Consider the following 12323-nt stretch of genomic DNA (forward strand, 5'->3'; position numbering starts at 1 on the left):
TCAAACACCTTCCTGCTCTTGTTTGAGCAAAGCATTTTATGCACATCATTTTCTGTGTTTTTTCTGATGCTGCTGGAAGTCAGCACTTCACAACACAACATTTAGTTTTCAGGTGATGAATGTGCAGCATTCAGAAAAATGTGATCCCTGGAATTGGACAATTCCAAGTGTTCAAAAAGAAGCGAGAGGGTGAAGAGCAGGGATTGTGAGAAAATAATAAGGGTTCTGTATCCAAATCACTTACCTGTGTCTGGGTAAATGGGTTTTTAATTCAATATTTAAAATGTTTATTATTTTAACTCACCTCACACATCTTTAATGCAGACTTATGTGGGGGCGGGGCTTACTAAAATCAGCCCACAGTCAAATGCATTATCAGAAATATATGCTTAAGACTTTAGAGCAAAGAACAAAATGACCTAACCTTAACCTGAAATAGGCTGCATGAATCAGTCACATGGAGATCTATGCACATTATCATGAAGAAGTCAAAATAAATCAAATAATTAAATCAAACCTGTTAAAATATTCATATGCAATCTGTTAACTGCAGGGGCTTAGGAATGATCCGAAAAGTAGGAGGCGCATTAAAAATCTCATCAGCCTCTCTTCACATATACAACATGATTTCAAATGCCTAGTTGCCATGGATACACTCATTCAAGATCCCATTTGAAAGCTTAAAAAAAACAACCAACTAGCAATATTGTCAGTTTAATAATTACACCTAAACTTTGTTGCACATCATGTGTCACTGAAAACTGGAGCAATGAAGCTGAAAATTCAGCTTTGCCATCACATGAATTAAATACATTTTAAAACATAATAAAATAGAAAACAAGTTATTTTAAATTGTATTTTGATCAAACAAGTATAGTCCTGGTAATTATAAAAGACTACTTTAAAAACCATTTTCAAAACTTATTGAACGATACTGTGATATGTTTGTGTAATATACAGTATATAACTGCGTACATAAATGTACTATACTATAGTATACTAAATATTTACTTTAATTAAAAAAATATATATATATATATTGTTTAGTATAGTAAAGATGACTTTTCTTCTGTTGTTCAGCAGTATAGTGCACATGCTGTGCAAGGCACAGCTTGGGTCATGCATATGAATTAATTTAAGTAATGCAGATGTTGGCAGATAAGCAGTGCATTACCATTAATCACTTGCACATTGTTCAGCCAAAGCAGCTGCTTGGCTTTGAAACAGCATATGTATAATTTTATCATTTAAATTGCGCTTTATGTCTTTAAAATGAATACAATAATATATTTTAGTGTGGTTTAAGTGTCTGAATAGGTTTTTGGGCCACTGTAAAGCCACAGCCTGAGTCAACCTGCAAAATCCACATAGTAAAATGCTTAAATTCTTAAAATGCTCCATTATAGTTTTCTGCAGCGTTTCAGTCTAAATATGAAAGCAAACCTTCACTGCCTCACATATTTGTGTTTTCACAATCTTTGAAGTTTAACAACAGAGCATGAAGTGACGCTCTACTTCCTGCACTGAGCATTTTGGAACCACAGCGTCTTGGCCACATACACCAAATCTTCTCGACATTCTGAATGATGAAGACATTCTCAATCATGCACTAGGAGCAAGAAAAGTGTAAAAAGAATGCCATTTCATTGCCACAGGCTGCAATGCACCCACCTGATAAAACACACACACGCGCGCACACACACACACACACACACAGACAGACAAACTCACAGCTGCATTATAACTTACTGCTTTGGGTTTGAAGGGAGGTTGAACTTCCTTGTTTTGCAGTTTTTCCCAGTCCATGTAGCGGAAGAAAGCGTGTTCCTTAATGTCTCGCTCTCCCTCCGGCCCACAGCCTAGACGCTTCCCTGGATGCTTGGTCATCAGCTGCCAACCCATAACAGTGTTTGTTAGTGAATGTAGGAATGTATACAGACAAGAATGTATAAAGTGTGTGTCGCCTACCCCCTTGCATATGGCCACTGCTTCTTTGGACATGGATTTGGAGTAAGACACATGATGCTCCATGATGGACTGGAAAAGCTCATCTTCATCCTCACCATCAAAAGGGGGCTAAAGAAGAGGAAGCACACTGGCATCACTGCATCTATCACAATTACATAATTACTTCAGACAATGGCTCTGAATTTAGACCCAGAATGAGGCAGTTAGTTTACCTGTCCTGCCAGCATTTCATACAGTAGAACTCCAAAAGCCCACCAGTCGACAGACTTGCCATACGGCTGATATGCAATGATCTGTAACACAGGAGAGCATATGTATGCCTTGTGCACACTAACCTACACTCAGTGTAATTCACATAACACACACACCTCTGGGGCGATGTAATCTGGAGTGCCACAGAAGGTTTTGGTTGTGGCCCCATCAAACATGTTCTCTTTGCACATGCCAAAATCTGCTATTTTAATGTGGCCTTCAGCATCCAACATCACATTATCCAGCTTCAGATCTCTACACAAACCCAGAACACAAACACACGTTAGTAAACATTTGCTCTGACAACAATTTGAGTATGTTTCTTTACTAAATAATGCAACGCATCACGAAATATGTGACCCTGGACCACAAAACCAGTCTTAAGTCGCTGGGCTATATTTGTAGCAATAGCCAAAAATACATTGCATGGATCAAAATTATCAATTTTTCTTTTATGCCAAAAATCATTAGGATATTAGTAAAGATCATATTTAGTGAATTTCCTACAGTAAATATATCAAAAGTTAATTTTTGATAAGTAATATGCATTGTTAAGAACTTAATTTAGACAACTTTAAAAGGCAATTTTCTCAGTATTTTGATTTTTTTGCACCCTCAGATTCCAGATTTTCAAATAGTTGTATCTCTGCCAAATATTGTCATAATTGCCTAACAAACTATATATCAATGGAAAGCTTATTTATTCAGCTGTCAGATTTTGTAGAAATCTCAATTTTGAAAAACTGACACTTATGACTGGTTTTGTGGTCCAGGGTCACATATGAGATTAAATTTTTATATTTTGGCATTTTAAAAATATGACAAATTAACTGGAGGGATAATTTACATAAGTAGAATATTGACAAATATTTTTTATTATTATTAATGCATAATGCTTTGTGTATTATAACAGATTATTCTGCGATTGTTGCATTTAATTTTTATGCTTAGATTCACAAACAAACAATCATTTCACCTGTAAACAATGCCCTTTGAATGAAGAAAGAACAAGCCGATGGCAATCTCTGCAGCATAGAACCTGATGGTAAAAAAAAATTAGTAACTGATCTGACTCATGAATAAATCTAAATATCAATAATTTTGTTGGTTAGCATGGCATAGCATTAATATTTAAAACACATCAATAACCATAATTGATGACTATGAAGTTTGCTTTTATAAAACGGGAAAAATAAAGGAATATTTTAAAACACTTTGCAAGCTTTTGTAATGTTTCTGAAAGATTTTGTGAAATTAAAAACAGCTGTTTTCTATTTTAATATATTTATAATAATAAAATGTCATTTATTCCTATGATGGCAAAGCTGAATTTCCAGTAGCCATTATTCCAGTCTTAAAATAATAATCTAGAATACTATTTTGTGCAATAAATAATTAAATGCATAATTTTAACAAATAAAAACTTATTTCAATAATTTTGCCATCATTTAATTGTTTTGTGTTTGTTTTTAGCAGTGAATACATACACAGCATGGGGTTCCTTAAATCTTCCCACTTGTTGTATTTGATACATCAAATCTCCACCATTGATATACTCCATCACAAAGTAAAGACGGTCCTACAATCAACAACAACACAATTGATCATAGGTTTATAATGTGTTTTTCATGTGTATGTGAATAGAGAGAGAGCGTGATGTGTACCATGGTCTGAAAGCACGAGTGGAGATGGGTGAGGAAGGGTGGTTTGCCAGAGAGAGCGAGAACTCTCTTCTCCACCATAGTGCATTCCACATCATCATCCTGAATGACCACATCCTTCTTCAAGATCTTCACTGCGTACAGCTCATCTGAGCCTTTACGCTCGGCCAGCATCACCTGCAGAAAGACAGCGTAAAGGAGAACACGATTATTGTGATAATGACATAGTGATTAAAATAATTATTTATTATTTAAATTAAAAAACAAATGTACTAATTTATTGAGCAATTGATTTTATGATATTAAAATGACATTATATAAAGCCTACAAATGGCATTATGGTCTGTTAAATATTTCATATGGATTTAATTTATAAATAAACTACCTGTTACGAAGATCTTTTTCAATTATTTACTGATAAATGTGAGTAATAAGTGATGTTTTATTAACAAATTTCGGGAGGAGCACGCGCAGATAATTAACACGGCCAATTCACCATCAGCAATCACTCAGTCTATCCTATCAGCCGAGAGAGAACTTCTATAAATAGACCAAGCCATCTTACCTTCATTCTCTCTACAGTTTTCAGCATCCCACCTCCACCCCAACTCCTCACCATCAGCCCGCTCCTACACCAGCGTGGGGAGGAGCTCGGGGGGGGAGCGCTCTGGGTCCGGGCTAAATGCCGAGCTCGGACCCCTCTCCCCGGACAGGAGGAGTGCCCCGGGTTCGGGAGTAATTTACAGAGCTCGGAGCCCTCTCCCCGGACAGCACGCCAAATACGCATAAACCTTAACTCTGTTCATTATACGCAAGGGCGAACTCGTGAATGAGTGTATTGAGAGATTTTTTTTTTTCTTTTTTCAATTTCTGACTATTTAACCAGTCTTTAAAAATAACTTTTAGAGGACTATTAAAAGTTTTTATGAATACTAACCAATTTTAAAGTCTAATATGCTCATCATAGTAAAACAGTAATATTGTGAAATATTATTACAATTTATATTTAAAATATAATTTACTCCTATGATGGTAAAGCTAAATAATCCTCAACATTACTCCAGTCTTCAGTGTCACATGATCCTTCAAAAATTACTCTAATATGCTGATCAAGAAAAATCTCTTATTATTATCAATACTGATAACGGTTATGCTGCTTCCCACATTCTTCAGAATATCTTCCTTTGTGTTCAGCAGAACAAAGACATTCCTACAGGTTTGGAACTACTTGAGGGGGAGTAAATGATGACAGAATTTTCATTTTTGGGTGAACTATCCCTTTAATATTCTATTTATACATTTTTCTGATATTCTTTAATAAATAGAAAGTTCAAAAGAATTTAAAACAGAAATCTTTTGTAACCTTATAAATGTATTCATGGTCACCTTGATCTATTTAATGTGTCTTTGAATTTCCATAAAAAAAAAGACTTTTGAATTGCATTAATCTCAAAAAGTAACATGTTAGTTTTGACAGACCATACACTAACACTACTGTGTGTAAATGAGGATGTGTGCATGAGTGGTGTGTCCTACCTTGCCAAAGCTGCCTTTGCCCAGCACCATGATGAAGTTGAAGTCTGAGAGCTTCATGCGGTCTTGGTTGCCATTGGTATCGTATTTGGAGATGTCATTCTTTGAAGAGCCATCTGTATTCTTAGTGCCAGGGCCAATCTTGGCTCTCTGGAGAGTTTAAATATGTCAATACAAATCAGAATATTGTCAGAAAGGGAAGAAAGATACAAGTAAAACAAAAAGTGTGGATACAAATTAAAAGGGACGTGGATTTCACCTCAAATTTCTGCCGCAGTTCTTCATTGCCCTCCTCTCCATCTGGTGGAACTGGAACGTTGAAATACTCTCCTTCCTCTTGGCCCAGCAACTTAAACCTACGATCCAAACAGATGAAGAGGATGGTCTCAATCCTCGAATGCGGAGGTCTCATGTGTAGGAGGTATCTGGTATCTGGTAGTGCTTACCATCCGTCAACACTTTGTTTCTGCAGCTCAGAGATGCCAAAAGACATCGACCCCATGAAGTCATTTCTGCTGGTCAGATCCCAATCCCACACCTCCACTGACAAACGCCTGTCTTTATCTGTATCTTTGAGGTTACTATAGTAACACAAAGATGGCAACATACGCCGCACAGGTGAAACAAACATCCACAGCCATTCCACACAAATGAATGCACTTGATTTATTTGCCACTCACAAGCTGAAGTGTTCGCCCCAGGTAGGATTGAGGGAGCACTTGATGGTTTTGGTCTTCTGCTTGCTCTCGTTCTTTGGGTCTGGAATTAATTTAAGCTTGACGTATGGATCTGACAGGCCGTTTGGATCCATTGGCACCAAGTTACGAGCTTCCTTGACTATAATTTAAAATGCAGAAAAATATCATTTGAAAACCAATGGATGAAGTGTTATATGTACTTCAACTGTAGTATCTTCACGTGCAATTTGTATTTCAAAGTAACAAGTGGTTTTTTTAGTATTTATATAATATTCAAATATTTATTAATATATAGATTTTTATTTGAAGTTTTATTCATTTTGTTGTGTGTTTGTCACTTTTAATAGTTTTTGTTGTTTGAAACATTTCTATGTAATGTAATACTATTCTATTTATATTGCTATTTACTTAAAAAAAAACTTGCCTTGGCAAATAATCAAAATAAAAAAAGTTTAATAAAGCAAGAAGCTGTGGTTTACAGTGAATTTATAACAGCTAAAGGGCGTTGTAAAATGCCTAAAACCCCCTTAGCGGTTATAAATTCAAGGCTTCACGGGGCTTTTATAAAATGGTTATTCCATATACGTAAGGTTTCACAAAATAAAACGGAGCAAATAAAGTCTAATGATATAAATAAAAACAGTATTCTTCCACCAAAAAATGTAGTTCCTCAGAAAAGGTTGTGGTTGCAACAAAGTGCTTGCTAAGCAACACACAAAAGTAAACAAAGGTGCATGTTTGTCGAGTAATAGACATTTTCACATGACGTCACGCAGCTTCCGTTTTGAGTCGAACAGGGTATTCTTACTTCCGCCAGCATGGAGTTCAACCAGACACTTATACATCTGCCACAAATACGATTAAAGGATGACTGCAGCTTTACTCTCGTCCTCATTCAAGATGAGGCGTCTGGCATCTCAAACAAACTTACGGAATACGGAAAATGTATTCATAACTTTTAATATTGCTAAAGAAGGTAACACTAGTGACAAAAAATAGTACATGTGGTCTTGAACTAATTGCACAAAAAAGCTATACGAAAATTAAGCTGTCATTTATGTGTGTTCTTAAAGTCAATCTCATAATGTGGTCTAAGTTTAAATGTTGGAAAAATAAATACATTTTAAAACATCTTGCCATACCAAAAGTGGACGTTTCTGTAGAATGACCCAAATAGATTAAGTTTACAGAAAAGCTTTTACTGTTAAAAAGATTTGTGAGCATTTATGTAAATAAATATAAAACGCACATCAGCTGTTTTTTTAAAGATCACATTGTATATAGCCTTTAATGAACATAAAATATCAATAATAATTCAAATTATTGATTAATAATTTAAATAAAAAAGGGGGTATACATATAAAGATAAATTAAACGCTATAATTAAAAAAGTAATTATAGAGGTCCATAGTTCTATAGCACATATGGCTTGACGGCGGTGCTTCTTGCTTCAATATAAAGCTATTTTATTCTTGAACTGGATAATACTGGGTTTCTTTTCAGACCTTTTATGGATGTGAAACTTTTTAAAATTTTATTATAAAAAATATGACTTATGTCCATGTAATTTTTCCCATAATAATAATAATAAAAAATAAATTATGTTAGTCTTTTTTTATTGCAGAATAGCTACACTTGCATGTAAATATACAGAAAATTTACACAGTGTACTCACTATTACAATATTAACAGCAACTGAAATAAATCAAATAAATTATCCAGGGAATAAACCGAGATAACAAGTGAAAAGGTTTTAAGTAGGCTATATATTTTGTGTGGAGATGTAAACGTTATCATACACATCTAAAAGCAAATCTATAACATTGCTGCAGGGTAGCCTCCAACCATCTAAAGCAAAGATGTAGAATAACGTTCGCAAAAGAACCCGACTGTAAGTACATTAACATTATTAGTCTTAAATCTTAGCGTATGTCTTTAGATTTCAAGTTGTTCCCGCAATTTCCTGAGAAGTCTCCGGTGTAAAGGTATAACAGAAGTACGGATCCACTGCTTCGCAGAAAAGCGGAAGTTGTGAAAAGGGCCTATTTACAACAGCTTCGAATGCGGCTCAATCAGAATCCATTTGATAAAAATACAACTAACATTACGAATACTGAAATTTAAAGAAATTCTAGCTAAACAGAAATATTTAAAACAACAAAAACTAATAAAAAGCACATAAAATTACTACAACTGTCAAATAACTGAAATAAAACAAAGTTTAAGTTTTCAAAAATATTCATATTTTATTTCAATTGGGGGGGGGTTCCTGTTTTTTTCGTGTTTGTGCATTACTAGGTGGATCCTAAGGGTTGTTGCCATGTGCGGTTGTTAGGCTGTTGTGGGGGTTATTATATTTTAACAATGTCATCAGCAGATTGATTCTAAAGAATCTGTAAGTTTGCTATAAGTGAACAGCGAAGTGTACGAAGCTTCTATCTATATACTCAGGCCTCTAAATGTATCTGTAGACAACTGATGGATGGGTGAGCTGGTGTGTGTGTGTGGGGGTGTGTAAATGGGATGTGGGGCAATCGTTGGCGGATTGATCTCATGTTTCCAGAGGATGCAGTTTCTGCCCAAGGCAAAAAGAGCTGAGAGAAAAACAGACTCGTTTAGAACACTTTGTTGCCGAGCTGTGTGTGTTTTTTTTAAACCGAATGATAGAAGCATTTTCGTGAAAACAAATTTCAGTTTTTTAATCAAATTTACCACACAAAGACCTAGAAATCCTCTTTAGCTAAGCCCAAAACATGCAATCCATTATTTATTTATATTAACCATCACCATTATTGCAACATTTCCATTCAATACTCTTACTGGTACTGGTTTGCATACTTATCTGAAATTTTCAGCTAGAATAGCAGTTTGCTTTCTGCCCTGCTGATAGATTATATATCCCACAACAGCATTAACAGGCACAACGAACACTGACGATATTTGCTTATAACATTACATATTCAAAACTAGCGCAGCTGTGGGTTCTCTAGTTTCTGAACAAAGCCTTTCCTCACTAATCCAGTCAAGAAAATTATTATCAGAGCATTTGTTTGAAAAAGCTACTGACCAATTATTACAATTATTAAAAAGACATTAAAATCCAGTGCACTGAGCATTTTTAGAAGTGTATTTCTTTAAAATCAATAAAACCTTTATCTATCCATGTCGGGACTAAATATCCACTCACTGATAGTGTAGCTACATAGTAGTTTCAGGGGTGGTAAAATCTAATCCAGCTATTTATATAGTAACATCTAAAATTAATTTATTTTAACAGATTATTTAATATTAATATACCCAATTCAACTGTTTAAATTGCTTGTCAAAATAAAACAGGATTAAAGCATGCCAACTCTGCTGGAAACAAACCTCATCTTAAACTACTCTAAGATGCTTTGCAGGTGTAAATTGGTTTTAGCTTGTCCACAAATGAACAAGCTTGCATTCAGCTAGATTAGATTAGACCAGCTGGTTTCTTAGCCTGACGTTCTGAAAACAGTAAAAAGTGTCCAAAACTCCTCTAAAACCAGCTCAAAATTTGAAGTCGGTATGTTGTTTTTATGTTTTTGAAAAAGTCTTTTATGCTCAACAAAGCTGCATTTATTTGATCAAAAATACAATAAAAATGTTTAATGTGCCTGCCCTATTTTAATATATTTGATGATATGGCTAAACTGAACTTTCAGCAGCCGTTACTCTCCATTAGTGTCACATGATCCTTCAGAAATCCTTCTAAAATGCTGATTTGATGATCTTCATATTACGTTGAAAAGCATGTGACATTGATAAATTTCTTCTGAATTTTTTGATTCAGCACAAAAAGAACAGCATTTATTTGAAATAGAAATCTTTTGCAACATTATAAATATCTTTACTGTCACGATTTACTGTACTATTTTGTGGGTGGTTATTATATGTGCCATGTGGTTACTAGGGTATTCTAGACAGTTGCTAGGGTGTTCTGAGTGGTTGTTACTGTAGAGTGTTCTAAACCTCTAAATTGGCTTAATTTAAGAATCAATTTAAGAGTCAGTGAAATATCCCCACTATAGTATATTTAAAAAAATGTGTGTGTGTGTGTGTGTGTGTGGTGGGGGGGACTCACCGGTCACGGTGAGAACATTATTTGTGATACTAGCACTGAGATGCAGCCGTCCTCTCCTCTCGGTGTGGTCTGTTCCACACAGACTGGGAACATTCTCCACGCATCGTTTATGAATATTCATCATACAAGCTGCAGAAAACCACACATAATTAGATTGACAGCATTACACATGCAGCGTTTGTTTCTCACTCACTACTTACTAAGAAATGCCCACACAATTGCCACCGACACCAGGACACACACCCACACACACAAAGATCACACCCACACAAGTTAACATACAGAACACTAAATAGACAGCTGTATTTAAACATGTACTGCACATTAAATGAACATTTCAAAAACAATTAATGTTTATATATGCTCAATCTATATATATGTTTACAGCTGTGCTATTTTTCATTATATATAATATTTAAATAAGCTTTCAGATTTTTATTGTCTTTTAAAATATATCTATGTAAACAGATTTATAGTCTCATACAGAATATAACAAACATTTTGGATTTCATGCATCATTTTCAAATGATCAAACAGATGAGTAGATCAAACAGCGTATTATGTAATGCATGGTCATAACCAGCAGAGGTCACTGTATGAGGGTTTTCACAGCTCAGTGTGTGTGCAGGTTTAGACTCACTGTCGCATTTCATCCCCTGGTGTATGAGCCCGTACAGTAGAGAACCACAGTGGTCACAGAATGTGGGGCTGGAGTATGTGTGTACCTTGAACTTATGCTTACTTCGAGGGTCCTATGACACAAAAGAAACTACTTAAACAGGAGAGTGAAATTGCTAAACCTTAGGTTACAACAATAATGCAGAATCAAACACAGATTTTGTCACAACGTGAGGTATAGCGGAAATATATAGTACATATGCAACCCGAATTCCGGAAATGTTGGGACGTGTTATAAAGCTGCATTTTTTTCCTTCTCTCAAATCTTTATATGAATTGAGAATTTCATGGTGTGGATGAATTTTTTCAGCTCTTACTCCCACCTGAACATGTAAAACATCTGAAATAACAGCGATATCTGCCTAAAATCACTGTTGCTTAAAATACTTTCATTACATACATTTAACAGTGAAGGTGACAGTTCTGTTGCCGTGACAGCTGCTGTGATACAATGAATAAATTCTTTGCATCACAGCCAGTACATTAGAAACAGAAGTAACACCTACACCATCACAATATCACTGAGATACTATAATGGTTTTTATTATTATTTTGAATATTAATATAAATCGATAGCTTTTATATTTATATTTTCTATTTTTATTTGAATTTTAGTTTGAGTAATTTTGTTATTTTTATTAGTTTTTGTTATAAATATTTTTTTCAGATTTAGTTTTAGTTATTTTATTATATCAGGTTAGGCTATATTAAAAAGAAATTTTCCATTGGCAGCTAGCTGAAATAAAATAAGTTTTTCAATATTTTATTTCAGTTAAAGTTTATTTTATTTCAAGAAATAAAATGCTTTTATCGTTTTAGACTCATAGAAAATAGCAGATAAAAATGCTTTGTAATTTCACAATCCATGCCACCTCAAGCACAAATAACATCCATTCAATTTATGAGAACATTTTACTGAGAATTCACATAAATCACTCATTTAATCCTACAGGATATTCTGCAAAACTTGAGCGATATACAAAAGGGAATTTAACAAACAATGAAGTGAATTCTGCAGCACTATATGAAATATTATGATAAATTCCTACAGCTAGGGGGCGCCAATATAGAGACCCAAAGAAATAATGTACTACAATGATTATTATAAAAAAATTTAAATACAGCTAATTGAAGAAGCAGAATTTTGACTGTTGCTTTTCCTTTGTTTAAATAATTCCAGCAAGTGCAAATTCAACAAAAGCAAGTAAGTGGTCTAATTATTCAGCACCTTCTCTGTGTTCTTCAAGCTTCCGTAAAGGAGACAATGGCAAAAGGGTGAAGAATCAAAGCTTTCCTACACATCAACATCAAACAACGGAGATGCAACAAATATCACTTGTGAGAGTACAGTATCATTCACGGAAAACATAATTGGCTGCCACGCAGAAACAAAGCACAACACAGGAAGTGCGCGTGTGTGCCTGCATT

The 12323-nt window shown here is 34.7% G+C and overlaps 1 protein-coding gene across 1 annotated transcript in view; it reads right to left on the reverse strand.

Annotated features, from left to right (window-relative positions):
* LOC306872088 (protein kinase C beta type-like) overlaps window positions 1–12323 on the reverse strand; it is a 28284-nt gene that overhangs the window by 1635 nt on the left and 14326 nt on the right. The window contains exons 4-16 of the mRNA XM_079420464.1: window positions 10858–10969; window positions 10218–10346; window positions 6095–6251; window positions 5861–5995; window positions 5674–5770; window positions 5418–5564; window positions 3885–4058; window positions 3708–3799; window positions 3197–3259; window positions 2337–2475; window positions 2181–2261; window positions 1969–2076; window positions 1750–1890 (exon numbers count right to left, since the gene is read on the reverse strand). Of these exons, the coding sequence (XP_079276590.1) occupies window positions 1750–1890; window positions 1969–2076; window positions 2181–2261; window positions 2337–2475; window positions 3197–3259; window positions 3708–3799; window positions 3885–4058; window positions 5418–5564; window positions 5674–5770; window positions 5861–5995; window positions 6095–6251; window positions 10218–10346; window positions 10858–10969 (1575 nt within the window). The remainder of the gene's footprint in view (window positions 1–1749; window positions 1891–1968; window positions 2077–2180; window positions 2262–2336; window positions 2476–3196; window positions 3260–3707; window positions 3800–3884; window positions 4059–5417; window positions 5565–5673; window positions 5771–5860; window positions 5996–6094; window positions 6252–10217; window positions 10347–10857; window positions 10970–12323) is intronic.

Source organism: Barbus barbus, assembly GCF_936440315.1.
Source record: "Barbus barbus genome assembly, chromosome: 7".
In the NCBI taxonomy this organism is placed as follows: Eukaryota; Metazoa; Chordata; class Actinopteri; order Cypriniformes; family Cyprinidae; genus Barbus; species Barbus barbus.